This window comes from Malania oleifera, chromosome 1 (genome assembly GCF_029873635.1).
Source record: "Malania oleifera isolate guangnan ecotype guangnan chromosome 1, ASM2987363v1, whole genome shotgun sequence".
Classification (NCBI taxonomy): domain Eukaryota; kingdom Viridiplantae; phylum Streptophyta; class Magnoliopsida; order Santalales; family Ximeniaceae; genus Malania; species Malania oleifera.
This window is the reverse complement of record NC_080417.1, coordinates 2,167,001-2,185,614: the sequence shown is the minus strand read 5'-3', so window position 1 is coordinate 2,185,614 and position 18,614 is coordinate 2,167,001. Positions and strand designations below refer to the sequence as shown.

The 18,614-nt window shown below is 37.2% G+C and overlaps 1 protein-coding gene and 1 non-coding gene across 2 annotated transcripts; one reads left to right on the top strand and one right to left on the bottom strand.

Moving 5' to 3' along the window:
* Positions 1–6,415: 6,415 nt before the first annotated feature.
* On the bottom strand, positions 6,416–17,908 carry LOC131163615 (uncharacterized). Its single transcript, XM_058120227.1, has 2 exons — positions 17,742–17,908; positions 6,416–7,265 (listed from the first exon to the last, which is right to left on the bottom strand). Exons 1-2 carry the CDS (start codon positions 17,906–17,908, stop codon positions 6,416–6,418), a joined length of 1,017 nt encoding a protein of 338 aa, XP_057976210.1.
* LOC131147370 (small nucleolar RNA R71) lies at positions 7,605–7,712 on the top strand. The gene has a single exon (XR_009134757.1). It is a non-coding gene; the product is annotated as a small nucleolar RNA R71 (small nucleolar RNA).
* Positions 17,909–18,614: the final 706 nt, after the last annotated feature.

Genomic DNA, 18,614 nt, shown 5'->3' with positions numbered 1-18,614 from the left:
AACTATTGAAATGCTCATAAGCAGCTTGATTCTTTTTAAAATTTCTCGTTATGTGAGGTTATAAGCATTTAAGTTTTGTCTAACAAAAAAAATGTTAAAATTGAATAAAACTAATCCCACCTAAAGCTTATGTGTTCCCACCAAACCAACATAATGACCTATGACATTGACCTTATCACTAATTATAGGTTATGGAGTTTGAACCGAACAAACTCATACACAAACAATTCTTACTTTGTGGCTCTCAACACTTCACACATAAGTTGAAATGAGTTGACTCCATTTATGTTTAGTTTAAATTTCATTATTAAACATGCCTTGAAATTGGACTTGAAAGTCATTTATTTATATAATGAATGAGTCTGAGCAAAGTTTTTATCAAGTCGAACTCATAAAAAGCATGTTAATAGCACAATTCTTTTGTTAGCCTACCCATAAAGGCAACTCGGTAGATACATTTATTTTAAAACACACACTATATATTTATGTATGTGAATTTTTAGTTAATTGTCTGTTGTAGGAACTATAGCTCACGTTACATTCACTATAGTCTGGATCCTCCTATTCTTACAAATAAATTAGATTGTATGTTTATATAATTAAGGGTAAATTTATGTTTAGGGCAAAAGAAACTCACCTCCCCTAAGATTTCACAAAAAAATTTGAACCTCTCAAAAATTTTAAAAAATTTCATTGACCTTATTTGAGATTTCAAAAAAGACATAGACCTCCCATTAAGTTTGGTAAAAAAAACACAAACATGCCGTCAAAAGACTTTTTTTGCAATGGGTAAAATCCAACAACACCCCATGTGTAATGCCCCAGAAAATGATATGTTTGGAAATGTAAATAAATAAATAAATAATAAAATAAAATAGATAATAAATTAATTAATTAATTAAGGTTTAAAATTAAATTAAATAATAAATTAATTAATTAAATAATAAGAATTATGAATTAAGTAATATAATATATATATGTTAAAAGTTATTATTATTATTATTATTATAAAGGTTAAAAGTTATTATTATTATAATATTTTAAGTATATATGAAGTTTCTTTGAAGCTTTAGGATTTCAAATTTTGAACGTTGGCAAAGAGCAGGCAGCACCCCCCCCCCTAAGTGTTCGTCTCGTCTCCTCCGTCTTTCTCTCCTACTCTCATTAATTTCTCGACTGATTTTCACCCGATCGGAAATAAAAAAATAGCGTTGGACTCTATTTTCCTTCATCGTCATTTCTACTTGAGTGGATTTGTCATGGGAGTGGCGTAGACATATCTCCTGGGGTAAGCTCAATTCTCATTTTTATCTCAATTTCTTGCAAATCTTAAACCTAATTGATGATCGGACACTACCACGAGAATCTAGGGATGATTCTCTATAAGTCTAGGGAGCGGATTTCTTGTGAGGTCGTCGTAGGCATAACCCCAAAATTAGGCAGGGGAGTTATTAAGGGGATAATTGTTAATTAATTATTGTAGATTTGGAAATGTTAAATATTGGGCATTCTAAGGTTGGATTAGGGTCATTGAATTCAGGGTTCAAGTAAGCGTCGCGGGTGTAATTTCGGGATCCTACAGGTATAGTTCAGGAACACCAAGGTAATTTGATTATTTTGGAATTTAATAATTTATTTAGATTATTGGGAGTCAAAAAAATGTTTTATGAAAATTATGTTGGAATTCTGTTGAATGTTTTGGGGAAATGAAAATTGTAGGTTTTGAATTGGAAATACCACGGGCTCAGGATTGAACTATGTGGGCATCTCAGTAAGCTAGGTAGGGGAATATGTAACCACCTGCTTAATTTCCATATATATATTTTTTCCATGTAATATAACCATTATAACAAACCCCAACAAATCATAATCAATCTAAACCTGTGGGTACCAAGGATACATCAGAAGTACAATACGTAAGCCTAAGCAGCAGGAAACATGAAATCATATACAACTCATAATACCATATACACAATATCATCCAACACAATATCAGAGTTACTACATCCACTTAATGTATATATATATATACAATCCCAAAAGGCACCTAGGGTCAGTTCCCACAAAACCCAACTGACCCTATCAAAACACTTACCCTCTAGAAAGGGCAGATCAGTTGTATCTATCTCAACGGAGCTTTATCTGTTCTCCTATCAGGGGCTCCTAAAATGATCATATAATTTGGAGTGAGACACCTCTCAGTAAGGGAAGTAAACTAATACTAGTGTATGGCAACATGAGTTTATCCGCACTATACATAAAAGCATATATAAGCATATCCTGTAAATATGTTTGTATCATTTCTGAGAAAAGCATACATAATCATAACATGGAAGAACATACTGGATTTTCATAACATAATCCATCTCATATAATAATAATACGAAAACAACTCTCGTAGGTTAGCTGGCATGTAACGTTCACAAATGAGGAATTTAGCATGCTTTGAGCTCCATAACAATTGCAAGTATCACATTAAAGCTCTTTCACATGACAACACACAATATCACATGCAAATGCTCTCCCCCCAACTAAAATGCAACATTGTCCTCAATGATGCAGGAGAAATGAAAGAGTTTATCTAAGAGAGCAGTTAAACATAAAGCAAAACAATTGTAAGACGAACAAGGAAATAAAGGAAAAATTACAAGATAGAGGAAAAAGAAGAAATACCTGAACCACTTTGAAAAGAACACAATCCTAGGGAATAAGAAATAACAACTAAAGAACAAAGGAAAACAATGAGAATAATAAAAATATAAATGAAAAAAAAATAGAAAAGAAAATGAACTATACTAAGTGGGATCAAGCAAATGTAGAGTAGATTCCTCATGTGCAAAGTTAGAAATAAAAGGCTTCAGCCTTTGACCATTAACCTTAAAAACATTACCATTTTGAGGATTCAGAATCTCTACAGCACCATGAGGAAAAACAGTCTTCACCACAAAAGGTCCACTCCACCGAGACCTTAACTTGCCAGGAAACAAGTGCAGTCGAAAGTTGTACAATTACACCTGTTGGTCGGGCTCAAAAGTCTTACGCTAAATGTGTTTATCATGAAAGTTCTTCATTCTTTCCTTGGACAATTTAGAATTGTTGTAAGCATCCATCCTTAGCTCATCCAATTTAGATAACTGCAATATTCTCACACAACCAGCGTCATCAGTGTTAAAATTACATTGTTTAATAGCCCAATACGCCCTATGTTCCAGCTCTACAGACAAATGACAAGCCTTACCATACACTAATCTGTATGGAGACATGCCCAAAATGGTTTTAAAAGTTGTTCTATAGGCCCACAAGCTATCAGACAATCTTAAAGACCAATCCTTCTTATTTGGGTTAACAGTTTTCTCAATGATGTTTTGAATTTCCCTATTTGCTAATTCAGCTTGTTCATTGGTTTGAGGATGGTAAGCAGTAGAGATTTTGTGATGGATACCATACTTCTTCAATAAGGCTGAAACATGTTTGTTGCAAAAGTGCGTGCCTTGATCACTGATTATGGCTTTAGGCATGCCAAACCTTGCAAAAATGTTTTCTTTCAAAAAATTTATAACCATTTGATGGTCATTAGTTCTACAAGGTACTGCCTTAACCCACTTAGAAACATAATCAACTGCAAGTAAAATGTATAAATAGCCATAAGAAGAAGGAAATGGTCCCATGAAATCTATACCCCAACAATCAAAAATTTCAATCACTAGTATAGGTTGCAAAGGCATCATGTTTCTCCTAGTTATTCTCCCTAATTTTTGACAAGGTTCACAAGTTTTACAGAAACTCAAAGCATCTTTAAACATACTTGGCCAATAAAACCCACTTTGAAGAATTTTAGCCACTGTTTTGTGAGTACAAAAATGCCCACCACAAGCTTCTATGTGGCAAAAATTTAAAACACCAGAAATTTCATTGTTAGGCACACACTTCCTAATGATCTGATCTGAACAATATTTAAAGAGATAAGGATCATCATAAAAGAAATTCTTAGCTTCAGCCTTCAACCTTCTGATGTCCTGAGCATTCCAACGAGGTGGAGTTTTCCCTGTGACCAAGAAATTCACAATATTAGCGTACCATGGTAAAGATTCAACTGCAAATAATTGTTCATCAGGAAAATAATCAGAAATTAAAGAAAACTTCTCAGAAACTTCTGGTTGAAGCCGAGAAAGGTGATCCGCCACCACATTTTCCACTCCCTTTTTATCTTTTATTGTGAGATCAAATTCCTAAAGCAGAAGTATCCACCTTACCAGTCTTGGCTTAGTGTCTTTTTTTGACAATAGAAATTTTAAAGTTGCATGGTCAGTGAATATTATGACAGGAGAACCAAGAAGATAAGATCTAAACTTATCCAATGCAAATACTATAACTAGTAGTTCTTTTTCTGTGGTGGAATAGTTCTTTTGCGCAGCATTTAAAGTCTTACTAGCATAGTATATAACATATGGCAGTTTATCTCTTTGTTGTCCAAGAACAGCTCTCACAGCAAAGTCACTTGCATCACACATTAATTCAAAAGGAAGTGACTAGTCAGGAGATCGAATGATAGGTGCAGTGGTGAGGCATGTTTTCAGTTCATCAAAACCATTTTGACACTCTTGGGTCCATTCAAATTTAACATCATGCATCAAAAGTTTGCAAAGAGGTTTAGAGATAAAGCTAAAATTCCTTATGAATCTTCTATAAAAACCGGCATGCCCTAAAAATGATCTAACATCTTTCACATTTTTAGGTGCAGGCAAATTTGAAATCAAGTCTATTTTAGCTTTATCTACCTCTATGCCTCGAGAGGATACAATGTGCCCCAAAACTATTCCTTGTTGGACCATAAAGTGACATTTTTCCCAATTTAACAACAATTGCTTTTCTTCACATATTTTTTTAACAACCTGCAAATTAGACAAACATGCATCAAATGTTTTTCCAAAAACTGAAAAGTCATCCATGAATACCTTTACACTGTCCTCAATCAAGTTACTAAAAATACTTAACATGCATCTTTGAAAAGTAGCCGGGGCATTGCATAGCCCAAATGGCATTCTCCTGAAGGCAAAAGTTCCAAAGGGACAAATGAAGGTAGTCTTCTCTTGGTCCTCTGGAGCTATTTCTATTTGATAATAACCGGAGAATCCATCTAAAAAACAGTAATATTCATGCCCTGCCACTTTTTCTAAAACCTGGTCAAGGAAAGGCAAAGGAAAATGATCCTTCCTAGAGGCAGCATTCAATTTCCTATAATCTACACACATCCTCCAGCCTGTGGTCTCTCTAGTAGGCATCAATTCTCCCTTATCATTTTCTACAACAGTTGTACCAGATTTTTTTGGAACAACTTGTATTGGACTAACCCATTTACTATCAGCAATTGGATATATGATGCCTATGTCTAACAATTTCAAGACTTCCTTTTTTACCACTTCCTTCATTGTGGGGTTTAGTCTCCTTTGCATCTCTCTAGAGGGTTTTGAATCCTCTTCCAAATATATCCTATGTGTACAAATGAAGGACTTATACCTTTAATGTCGGCAATGGATCAGCCAATGGCTGACTTGTGTTGTGTCAAAATTCTCAACAACTTACTTTCTTGGTCAAGGGTCAACAATGCAGAAATTACCACTGGGAATGAATTCTCTAGTCCAAGGTAGGCATATTTTAGCTCCGGCGGTAGTGGCTTTATTTCTAACACTGGTGTCTTCTCATTGGATGGTTGTATTGGGGTTTGTATTGCCGGTAGTGGTTCAAATTTGAGCTTCCATTGCATCTCAGTTGAATCACCTGCAGCACAAAGAGAAGAAAAATGATCAGTGGACTCAGTTAAATCAAGGGAGTCTTCTAAATCCTCCCATTGCTCATCACAATCATAATTTAACCAAGGAGTATCTGCAATTAAGGATTCCAATGAATTGACTTCTTGAATGTCTTCATGTTCTTGAGGTTGCCTGCGCAAATTGAAGATATTCAGTTCTAAAGTCATATTTCCAAAACTCAATTTTAAAACACCACTCCTACAATTGATTAGGGCATTAGAGGTTGCTAAAAATGGTCTTCCCATTATCACAGGTGGTGAAGAATTTGCGTGGGATGACACTTTCATATCCAAGACCACAAAATCCACAGGGTAATAAAATTTATCCACTTGGACCAAGACGTCCTCAACAATACCTTTACGAATTTTTATGGATCTATCGGCAAGCTGCAAAATAATGGATTTGGTTTTCAATTCCCCTAGCCCCAATTGTTCATACACACTATAAGGTAGCAAATTAACCCCCGCACCTAAGTCTAGCAAGGCCTGCCCTATCTTTGAGTTTCCAATGACACATGAAATAGTAGGTGACCCGGGATCCTTATACTTAGGTGGTGTGTGATTTTGAATAATGGCACTGACTTGCTCAGTGAGGAAGGCCTTTTTCTACACATTCAGTTTGCGTTTTACAGTACATAAATCCTTTAGAAATTTAGCATAAGCAGGAATTTGTTTTATAGCATCTAGAAGTAAAATGTTAATCCTAACTTGCTTAAAAATTTCTAGGATTTCAGCATGTTGTTTATCCTTGTGCAAAGAAAGAAAACGTTGTGGAAACGGTGCAAGTATGAGATATGCATCATTATTTGAAATTAAAGTGCTTGACTCACCACTATCAAGAGGAGGGTTAGCATTTTTACCTGAACTTTCTGCACCATGGACAGGGTCACCCAAAACCTTACCATTCCTCAAAGTTGTAATAGCTTTGACTGATTTCACATTGCTTCCTTCACCAGTATTTTGAGATGATTGACTGTGCCCTTGTGGATTGGGTTGGGGTTGAGCTCGAAATTTTCCTTTCTCCTGGTTACTCAAAGTGGTGGTTACTCTAGTTAGAGTCCCTCTGATGTCATTGATGGTCTGGGAGTTCTGGTTGTTGATCATGCTCTGACTCTGCATAAACTGTTGCAAGCTAACAGTTAGCTGCTGTATGGAGTCTTCCATTCCTCTTCTCTGCATTGAGGGCGGCTGATTTGGAAAATGAGGTGGTCCCAAGCCGTGGACAGCAGCTGCATAAGGATTATATTGACTTGGTCCCTGCGTAGATGGCCCCACTTGGTCATTTTTCCAACTGAGATTTGGATGATTTCTCCAACCTACATTATAAGTATTAGAATAAGGTCCAGAAGAATTCTTAGAAACCATATGCACTGGGTTAGATTGATCAAGCAAAACTTCCTTAAAAGCAGGAATAGTTGAACATGCATCAATCACATGCCCTGGGTCCTCACATATGCTTCATTTTTCAAAAGATGATGGTAAAACATGCATTTCATTTACCTTCTTAAGCTCAATGGAATCTAACCTTTTAGACATCAATGCAAGCCTAGCATTCAAATCATCAACTTCTTTCAATTGATACTTACCACCCCCACTAATACATTTTTATTTTTCAGATCTATCATACACATCAGAGACATCCCAAGATTGGGCGTTTTCTGCCAAATAATCAAAATAGTCAAAAGCTTCTTCGGGCTCTTTATTGAAAAACTCACCATTGCACATTGTTTCTACAAATTGCCTCATCTTTGGTTGCAACCCCTCATAGAAAAAACTGATGACCCTCCAATTCTCATACCCATGGTGAGGACATGTATTTAAGAGATCTTTGAAACGTTCCCAACACTGATAAAATGTTTCCACATCCTTTTGGCAAAAGTTCATGATTTGTCTTTTTAAAGTATTAGTTCTTTGCATGGGAAAAAATTTCTTTAAAAACTCAGTTTGTATTTCTTGCCAAGTCCCAATGGATCTTGGTCTTAAGAAATTTAACCAGGTTTTTGCTTTGTCTTTTAAAGAAAATGGAAACAATTTTAGTCTTATTACCTCCTCAGTGCATGTTCTGTCCATGAATGTGGAACACACTTCTTCAAACTCTTTAATATGCAAATATAGGTTTTCAGATTCAATGCCATGAAAATGAGGTAACAATGGAATCATCCTAGGTTTAAAATTAAAAGCATTTGCATTCAAAGGTAGAATAATGCAGGATGGGGTGCTGGTCCTAACAAGTTGCAAATATTCTCTGAGTGTCCTATTAAGGTTATCCCTATCATGATGTTCATTCTCAGTCATGATGCTATGAGTGTCAGATGATGATTCAAGTGATTCAAGTGAAATAGGTGCACTCGATGATGAGATGGATGAGTCTGTCCTAATCAGTCTAAATGTGTTATCTCTAGTCCAACCAGACATACAAAATCAGTATAAACGAAATAAAACAAAAATAAAAGCAAACAGGTTAAAGGAGAGGGAGTAGATATCACCCAGACTGTGAAGACATTCACAGCTCTATAAATACCCTCTCTGAAATTTGAGAAACACTTTGATGACACCAATTAATCCCCGACAACGGCGCCAAAAACTTGACTCGTTCTGAGTTGTGCTTCCAAATGCAGAAGTGTCAAGTTGTATCAAGGATGAGTCCAGGATCGTATTCCACAGGGACCACTAAGTATCAAAATATTTCTGAAAGTTTAGTGAAATCCTGTTGCTGAAAAATGGGGTTTGAAAATCTTTTTGGTCTTTTACGATTTTGAAAATTGTAAACAAAGTGAGAGAAGCTTGAGTAAACTATCAAAATGAGATTGAAATTTTATCAATTTTCCAAAATGTAAATCTAAAAAAACACAACCAAAGCTAAACAAATTAACTGAAACAATTTTACCAAACACTCGGGTTATGGGTTTAATGTCTGTTTACTTCCACCGTTTACTAATTCCCTAGGCCTTACTTCTCTTTTTGTTAATCCAATCAAGGCATTAATAAGATGAAATTTTATTACTAAAGCTTAAGTAAATTGGCCACATCCAAACGGAAAAAAATAAAAACTCTCATTATGCATCAACCGAATTTCATGTAAATTAGTTGATGAAAATCCTAGATTAAATCAAGGTTTTGATGTGCCTAACATCAACAACAAAACAAGAAATAAGAGCCAGTGATTTATCAACGATGCCTTAAATTTTCGGTTTCAACCAAATAAAAGTTTATTAATAATTTCTTAGGAGAACTAATAAACCATGGAAAGTAAACGACATCGACCCACAACCCAAGTTATAAAACCTAGCCACTCATGCTTGCAATCTGCAATTTTCGAGTCAAGCAAATTCCACAATAGATCATTACAATAATAAAATAGAAAAAAAAAAAACAACAACTTAAAAGAACAATAAACTAGATGTATAATAAAACTAAAGAACTAATTAATCTAACCTAAAATCATTCCAATCATTAGACAAAATGTATACTGAACTAAAATAACAAATTAACTCAACCTTGAAAGCATTCAAAAGAACAAGAATTTAATTCATCCATGGACTACGCGAATAATAAAGTGAAGAGAAAAAAAAAATTTAATCTAATATTGAACTAGACAAAAAAATGTATTGTAACAGCCATAAAAAAAAATATTAAAAGAGAGAGAGATAAAGAAAGAGAGAGGAGGAGGAGGAGACAGTGAGGAGTTCAACACAGTAGCTATGGCTGCTGTTCTTCCTCTTGTAGCAGTGCGCACAGCAGACCCACGCCGCCCCCAGCTACACTCTTACGGCCCCTTGAAGACCTCTAAAAAAAACCCTACAAAACTAGTTACTTTCTTTTTTCCTTTCTAACCCCTTTCTTTGACTTTTTAAAGCAAAAAAAAGAAACAACACAAACTCCCCCACACACCTAGCACTCAAAAGAATGACCTGGCTGCATGGCCAAGTCAAATCAACTCATTTATTTATTTTTTCTTTCTTCTTTCTTCTTTTTGTTAACACCTAATCCATTCTGAACTTTCAAAACCAATTTTGACCTAGTAAACGTCCGTATCTCTCAAAACTCAAAACATGAAAGTTGTAGATAATCCTTTCCTCTTTCTCTAGAAATTTGAATTGTCTCGATTGGAGCTCGAACGGAAAATTTATTCATGAAATACGAATAGGTATAGGTTTTGGTTCCCAGGACTTTTCCTGCGATAAAAAATTATCAAAAATTCGTAAATTACACAATAAAGCCCAAATATTATAAATAGATCACCTTATTAAAATATTTAGAGTAATTAGGCATTTAATTAAAAATATAAGTCATAATGCATGAATTAAAGCACCTAATTACGCAATTTAAGCGCGTAATCACTGGTTGTTGTCATGTATTACCCTCACATGTCTGGGTTGTGTGACCTGAAAGCGAGACCTGACAATGGTTGATCGACCACTGTCAAGTCAAATGTACAGTCTGTAAATCCGATGGGTCTTCCAGACCTGGTCCAGACACCAGGGGCATCCACACTTATTAAAACCACATCGATTATCCGTCCTTACGCTAACCCCGTACGGCAGCGTTAACACAGTATCATGATGATCATGAACACATAGCAGCGGTACCGTGCAAGTGTTAGCATAAACCAAGCCAATCAGGTTCTAACAACATATAACACATAATCAAACTGTGATACATGAATATTTCATACTAATATTTTGTCAAGTTAATATCATCACATCATTTTACATGTATATACATCATGAAAATCATCGGCCCGTATGCCAATATTTCATATTTTTACCATAACTCGACCCGTACGCTGGTAAATCATATCTATAGTTCAGTCCGTACGTCGACAAAACATATCCATGGCTCGACCCGTACGCCGGCAAAACATATCCATAGCTCGACCCGTACGCTGGCAAATCATATAAAATTCTCAGCTCGTACGTCGGTTTTTCATTATAAAAATCCATAATATTATCATGTTCCCAGAAAGCAGTAATAAATCATAATTTCTACTCATGCCATACAAAATGGGTAATATGTATATTCAGAACATATCATCATTTTCAGCAGTATTTCCCAACATAAAATATATATATATATATATATATATATATTCAAATGTTATAAAATTTCACTTATAATTTTCATAAAACATTTAGCTTAGTTTATTCCTTTACATGATTCCTGAAAAAGCCCATAAAACAATCAACTCAAAACCCGTTGGGTTTCCTAGTCAACACCCTGAAAACAGCATCTCCCAAAAGTAAACTTCAGTATTTCATCGTATATAACATTTCTTACAATTATAGTAAAGCCAAATATTGAATAAAAAACCTTACCCTAGATTTTGGATGAATTTCAAACTCGTCCCTTTAACGATCCACTCCAACAGATATGCAGAGAACTTCTCCAAGAGTATCGTGGTGGCTTCGGATCATCGATCCGGCGACAAATGGGCCCAAAAATTAAGAGAGAAGGGTGGAGGGACGAAGGGAGGTGAGAGAGAGAGTTTGGCGTTGAATTTCAGCTTAAAAATGAGGTTTAACCTATTTACACAATGACCTTCATCGACGAGCCACGTCACCTCGTCGACGAGGTCAAAAAGGACGTTCGTCGACGAACATCTACTTTTCGTCGATGAAATTCAGAGATGGGAAAAAGTCTCTCGGTATCTTCTCGTCGACAAATCGCACCCTCGTTGACGAGCCCCATATGTCACGTCGTCGACGAACGCGAGGACCTGCTGTGTCCCCTTTTAATTTCCTTTTTTCTCCCTTTTTATTGTTTAAATATTATAATTTCTCCGAGTCACTACATTTTCCCTTCCTTATAAATTTTGTCCTCGAAATTTGCTATTCATATGATTCATCATCCTTAAAAACAAAACAGTTTACTTATTTTATTGCTTACCCTTACTTATGGCGGAGGAATACTGTGGTTACATTCCGAGTTCTGGGAAATTACATATACAAAAGAAAATTACCCCAAAACTAAAATACAACTTACTAACTAAACTATTACATGTACCTACAAAAGAAATACTACCTAACTACTTACATTTACTCGGTTAAACTTCCTGGAATAATTGTGGATACTTTTGTCTTATCTGTTCCTTGGATTCTCAAAAAGTCTCTTCTATCGTGTGATTTCTCCACAAAACTTTTATTAGAGGAATCTTCTTATTACGTAATTCTTATACTTTCCTATCCAAAATTTGTATTGGCATCTCCTCATAAACCAATGAATCGCTGAGCTCTAATTCACCATAATTGATCACGTGAGAAGGGTCTGGGATGTATTTCCTCAACATGGAAACGTGGAATACGTTGTGGATTCTGGACAACACAGGTGGCAAAGCTAGCCTGTAGACAATCAACCACATTTTCTCTAGAATCTCAAATGGACCAATAAACCTAGGACTAAGTTCACCCTTTTTCCCAAATCGCATAACCCCTTTTAACAAAAATATTTTCAAAAATATATGGTCACCAACATCAAACTCCAACTTCCTACGACGGTTATCAGCATAACTCTTCTGTCGGCTTTGAGTTGCACTAATCCTATCTCCGATGAGCCAAACTTTATCGTACACCTACTGCACAAGCTCTGGTCCCACAACTTGCCGCTCACCCATCTCGTTCCAATATAACGGAGAACGACATTTCCTATCATACAGTGCCTCAAATGGTGCCATGCCAATACTAGTTTGATAACTGTTATTATACGCAAATTCCACCAGCGGCATGAATTGAGTCCAACTACCCCCAAAATCTAACACACATGCTCGGAGCATATCTTCTAGTATCTGTATCGCCCTCTCAGTTTGCCCATCTGACTGAGGATGGAATGTCGTGCTAAACGATAACTGAGATCCTAAGGCTTCCTGCAAGCTCCTCCAAAAACGTGACATAAAGCGTGGGTCTCGATCTGACACAATAGATACTGGCACCCCATGAGAACGAACTATCTCTTGAATATAAAACTCTGCCAAAGGATTGAGGGAGTAGCTGATATTGATAAGTAAGAAATGAACGGTCTTAATCAACCGGTTAATAATCACCCAATTCTAGTCGTGCAACGCTGTCGGCAGTCTTGACACAAAATCCATAGATATATGATCGCATTTCCACTTTGAGATAAATAACGGCTGCAACTGTCCTACCGGCCTCTAGTGCTCAGCTTTTACCCGTTGACACGTCAAATACTAGGCTATATACTCAAAAATCTCTTTCTTCATACCACTCCACCAGTACATCTCTCGCAGATCCCTATACATTTTCGTACTATCAGGATGAACTGTGTATAAAGATCTGTGAGTCTCCTCTAGAATGATTCTCTTGATATCCACATCGGCAAGAACACATAATTTGGAACGAAACTGCAAAGCTCCATCATCTGCAATATTGAATTCCTCCCCTTGACCACTTTGCACTCTGATCATCACCTCAGCCAATTCTGGGTTTTTCTTCTGAGCAACTTTAATCCTTTCCTGCAGAGTAGGTTGCACTACTAAACTGGTGATACATACTTGAGAATCACTCTCAACTAATTCGATGTCGAGTCTCTCCAGATCCATCATGATTGGATACTGGATCTCCATAGCCGCCAACACTGATTCCCTAGACTTCTTGCTCAACGCATCAACTACCACGTTTGCTTTCCCTGGGTGATAATTGATGATATAATCGAAATCCTTAAATAGCTTCAACCACCTTCTTTGCCTCATGTTCAATTCATTTTGAGTGAAAAAGTATTTTAAACTTTTATGGTCGGAGAAGATCTTACACCGCTTGCCATATAGATAATGCCTCCAAATCTTCAATGCATGTATTACTGCAGCTAATTCAAGATTATGGGTAGAATAGTTCTTTTTATATTCTTTCAACTGTCTAGAAGCATACGTTACCACCCTGTCATGCTGCATCAATACATAGTCAAGTCCTTTCAAAGATGCATCACTGTAAATGACATAACTCTCACCCCCTGACGAGATGATCAGCACTGGCACTGTAGCAAGTCTCTGCGTCAATTCTTGAAAACTCTACTCACAGCTATCATCCCATTCAAATCTAGTGTTCTTCCTAATTAGTTGTGTCAAAGGTATTGATAACGCTGAGAATCCTTCGGAAAAACGACGGTAATACCTAGCTAACCTCATGAAACTCCTAATTTCCTGGATGTTCCTCGTCCTAGCCCAATTCACTACCGCCTCAATCTTACTAGGATCCATAGAAATACCATCTCCTGAAATGACATGCCCCAAAAACACAACATTCTCAAGCCAAAATTCACATTTACTAAACTTAGCGTACAACTTCTTTTCCCGAAGCGTCTGCAGAATCTGCCTTAAATGCGTCTCATGCTCCTCGAATAGACCAGTACATTATCAATAAAAACAACAACAAACTAATCTAAATATTGGTGAAAAATTCTATTCATCAAGTCCATAAATACTGCAGGGGCATTTGTCAAACCAAACGACATAACAAGAAATTCGTAATGCTTTACCTAGTCCTAAAGGCTGTCTTCGAGATGTCTTCTACTTTCACTTTCACTTGGTGATAGCCGGATCAAAGATCAATCTTCGAATTCACCCACGTACCTTGGAACCGGTCAAATAAATCATCTATACGGGGTAGAGGATATTTGTTCTTGATTATTACTTTATTAATTTCCCTATAATCTATGCACATCCTTATAAACCCGTCTTTCTTCTTCATAAATAATACTGAAACTCCCCACGGAGATACACTAGGTCGTATAAAGCCCTTATCAAGCAAATCTTGCAGCTGATTCTTCAATTTTGCCAACTCCGCTGGTGCCATTTGGTAAGGTACTTTAGAAATCGACGTTGTACCTAGAAGCAGATCAATAGGAAAATCTACCTCATGATAAGGTGGCAAGCCTAATAACTCTTCTAGAAAAAACATCCATAAACTCCTTGACTATTGGCATACTAGTGAGTTTCAATTCATTTCCTGACACTTTCTTCATAAAAGCCACAAACCCCTAACAACCACTCAACAGTAGTCTCCTCGCCTGAATAGCTGAAACTAATTGGGGTGAAGATTGCACTCGCGACCCTACGAACCTGAATTCTATTCTTCCTGGAGGTCTGAATATCACTTCTCGTGAATGACAATCTATGTTGGCAAAATTAGCTGCTAGCCAATCCATATCGAAAATTACATTGAATCCATGCATATCTAGCACTATTAAATTGGCAGGCAAGATTTTCCTTTGAATATCAAGTGAACACCCTCGGAGCACCTTACTACATCTCATTGCTGACCCAGTCGGTGTAGATACCAACAACTCAGTGTCTAACAACTGTGTTTCTGCCCCACATAGTCAAATGCACTCCAAAGACACAAACGAGTGCGTGGCTCCTGAATCAAATAACGCAATAACTTTAAAAGAAAGCATACTAAACATACTTGTCACCACGTCACCTGCCGTCTCAGCATCACCCGGCGTCAGAGCGAACACTCTGGCTGGATCCATATTCCCCTACTAGGATCCACGTGGGGCCTGATAACCTCCCTGGTACTATTTAGGAGCAGGAACTGCATCTGGTAGTATAGGACAGTCTCGCATCATATGCCCCTATCTACCGCAGTGATAGTAGACAAGTCCACCTACTCGACACTCTCCCCATTGTCTCCTCCCACAAGTCTGACAGACATGAGAACCTTACATTGCCTGAATTTCGCGTCCTCTAGTCTCCTGCCTCCGTCCTCTGCCATGATTTCCTCTCCTCCACTGATCGTGTCTAGGACCCTGCTGGTAGCCCGAAGATGCAGATCTCTTCCTCTGTCCCTGGTCCTCTGCATTCATACGCTCACTAACCTCTGCCAAGGCTGCTCTGTCGACTAACTCAGTAAAATCCTGAATCTTTAGTACCACCACCTACTTGTATATACTTTGCCTCAAATCTCTTTCAAACTGTCTTACTTTCTTTACTTCATTAGGAACAATATACGGAGCAAGGTGAGAGAGTTCAATAAAACGTGCCGCATACTGTTGGACTGATAATTGTCCTTACTTCAGACTTAGGAACTCTTCCACTTTAGCCTCTTTAAGAGTAGCTGAAAAGTATTTATTGAAGAACAATTCTTTAAACCGATCGCAAGTCATGGCTATCAACGTCGTCCTCTGCTACTCCAAAAGTCTCACAACAATCCACTACCTCTTAGCCTCTTCTGTCAGTTTATAGGTGGCGAAGATGACTCTCTGTTCTTTCGTACATTGCAGCACGACTAAAACTTCCTCGATTTCCTACATCCAGTTCTCAGCGGCTGTAGGATCGACTCCTCCTGAAAATTCCAGAGGATTCATTTTTGTAAACTTCTCTATAGTACACCTATGACCTACTGACGAACCTTCTTGCTCTCTGAAACTCCTGGCGATCTCAGGCATAACCTGCTAAGTCACGTTGCGTAGTACTGCGTCAGAGTCTATCCTGACTGCGCTCGAGGGCCCTGCTCCATCACTGCCACTCGTATGGGCACTATCTCCTCCTGCATCCATCTTGGAAAAACAATAAATGTAACTTAAGAACCCTATTTTTATAATTTACCTACCTAACCTAGCCTCTTATCTCAACATTTTCAACTTATCTCTAACCCCGGTCCTACATTCTAGGAACATAACACTATAATAGTTTACTATGATTTTCTTGAAATCGTCACCTTAGGAAAAACACAGAAACCATAACGAAAGTTCTGCTTCTAGACTGTAGAACAAAACCTTAAATCACTTTCCTATACTCTAGTGTCATTTTCGCTGCACTCTATAGTCTACAGAACCTAACAACCTAGACTCTGATACCAAACTGTAACGACTTGCTTAATTTCCATATATTTTTTTTCCATGTAATATAACAATTACAACAAATCCCAGCAGATCATAATCAACCTGAACCCGTGAGTACCAGAGATACATCAGAAGTACAGTACAGAAGCCTAAATAGTAGGAAACATGAAATCATATACAACTCACAATACCATACACATAATACCATCCATCACAATACCAAAGTTACTACATCCACTTAATGAGTGTGTGTATATATATACAACCCCAAAAGGCACTTAGGGTCAATTCTCACAAAACCCAACTGACCTTATCAAAACACTTACCCTCTAGAAAGGGCAGATTAGTTGTATCTATCTTAGCGGAGCTTTATCTGCTCTCCTATCAGGGGTTCCTAAAATGTTCATATAATTTGGGATGAGACACTTCTCAGTAATAATAGAATGATTAAATATACGATTTGATAAGCTATAAAAAATTTATATATTATCATCATAAAATTAATTAGTAATTTATTACTTAAAATATAAACTACAAAGAGAATGATTACTTTAAAATTTCATATACAAACGTTTATTTCAATATTTCTATCTTATTTAATGTTAGCTGAAATATATAAATTTATTGCATGAGCAAATTTTTTTAAAATTATTAATTACATTCCGATATGATATTTGCCATAAATTCATATTAATTCATTCTTATGTTGAAAAAAATATGTGAATTCAAATATTAAAAAAAATAATTTGCACCATTGACATAACATGTATGTGTACCTATACACGTCTCATTGTTATTTAATCATTTTTAAGTAATCAATGTTTTAAATATGTAAATATACAAATTAAGGATCAAATTAAAATCAAATTATAAACATATACATGCATGTAACATTAACAACAAACTTATCGCTCTATGGATTTCGACTTCAAGACCCCCCCTAAGAGCCTCTCACTCTGCAACTACTTCCAAAATTTCGAGCTCACTTCTCCAATCATATTTGAATGTAACCAATAGGTAGGGTGAACGCCGATGCATCCTGATGAAGGATGTCTCGGGAAATCAGGGAGACACGTGGATTGCAGACAAAAAGGGTGTTGAATTTTTATACTATTCAGAAGAATTGGAGAAGAATTATTACCACCCCCAGAGGGAACCAGGGCTTCTCTGAGACGGCGGAGCAGCATAGCCATACTGTGGAGGCGCCAGCACCGGAGGTCCTTGATAGTACCCTGTGGAGATCAACCTGCTGCGGCTCTGCCCAGCATAGTCCCTGCACGCCGCCCGCACCCCAGGCCAAGATTTCATATCCGATCCTCCTCAATTCCTCATCCAGCAGCGGCAGCCCAGGCAACCCAGCACCAGCACACCCACGCCGCCGCCGCAATCTCCCTCTCCCGGTTCGGCTCACTCTTAGAGACTCAGATGTCAAATCTCAAATCTCAATCTCAATCTCCCTCTCCCGGCTCTCCAATGCCTCGAAAACAGTAAATAGCCCATGTCTCCTGAACCCACCAGCGAGCAGAGAGAAAGAGAAAGCGAGGGAGAACAAACACAATGGCTCTGAAGCTTTACCCAGTCACCTTCCCATCTCAGAAGCTGACTTCCTTCGCTCTCCCGCCAATGGCTGGCCTCAAATCTCCCAAGTTCTTCATGGCCTCCACCCTCCGCTCTGGCCCCAAGTGAGTTCTTCGAGCCCCTTCATTTCTTCAGATTCTTGAACTAATCAGTGGATCTTCTGATGCTGTGCTTTCATCAAAGCTTCAGATTCCCCACAATGAGTCTCGGTTCTCTCTGTCTGTCTCCGTGACTCCATCTATATTTTTTATTTTTACATTTTATGTTTTTTTTTTTAAGATTTAATAAATAAATTAAGGGGTACTTTTTTAAAAAAATAATTTTAAAAAATTAAAATATATAATTATTTTTAAATGGGTAACCCGTAATAAACGGACGGACTCGTTTAAGATCAACCCGTTAGTAACTCGACTCGTTTATGATCCGATCCGTTTCT

Excerpts from the sequence above, each read along its gene's own strand:
- LOC131163615 (XM_058120227.1), bottom strand. The coding sequence starts at position 17,908 with ATGAAATCTTGGCCTGGGGTGCGGGCGGCGTGCAGGGACTATGCTGGG. Across the intron at positions 7,266-17,741 it reads CCTGGTTCCCTCTGGGGGTG|CATATGTGAGGACCCAGGGC; the intron begins GTAATAATTCTT and ends TGAAAAATGAAG.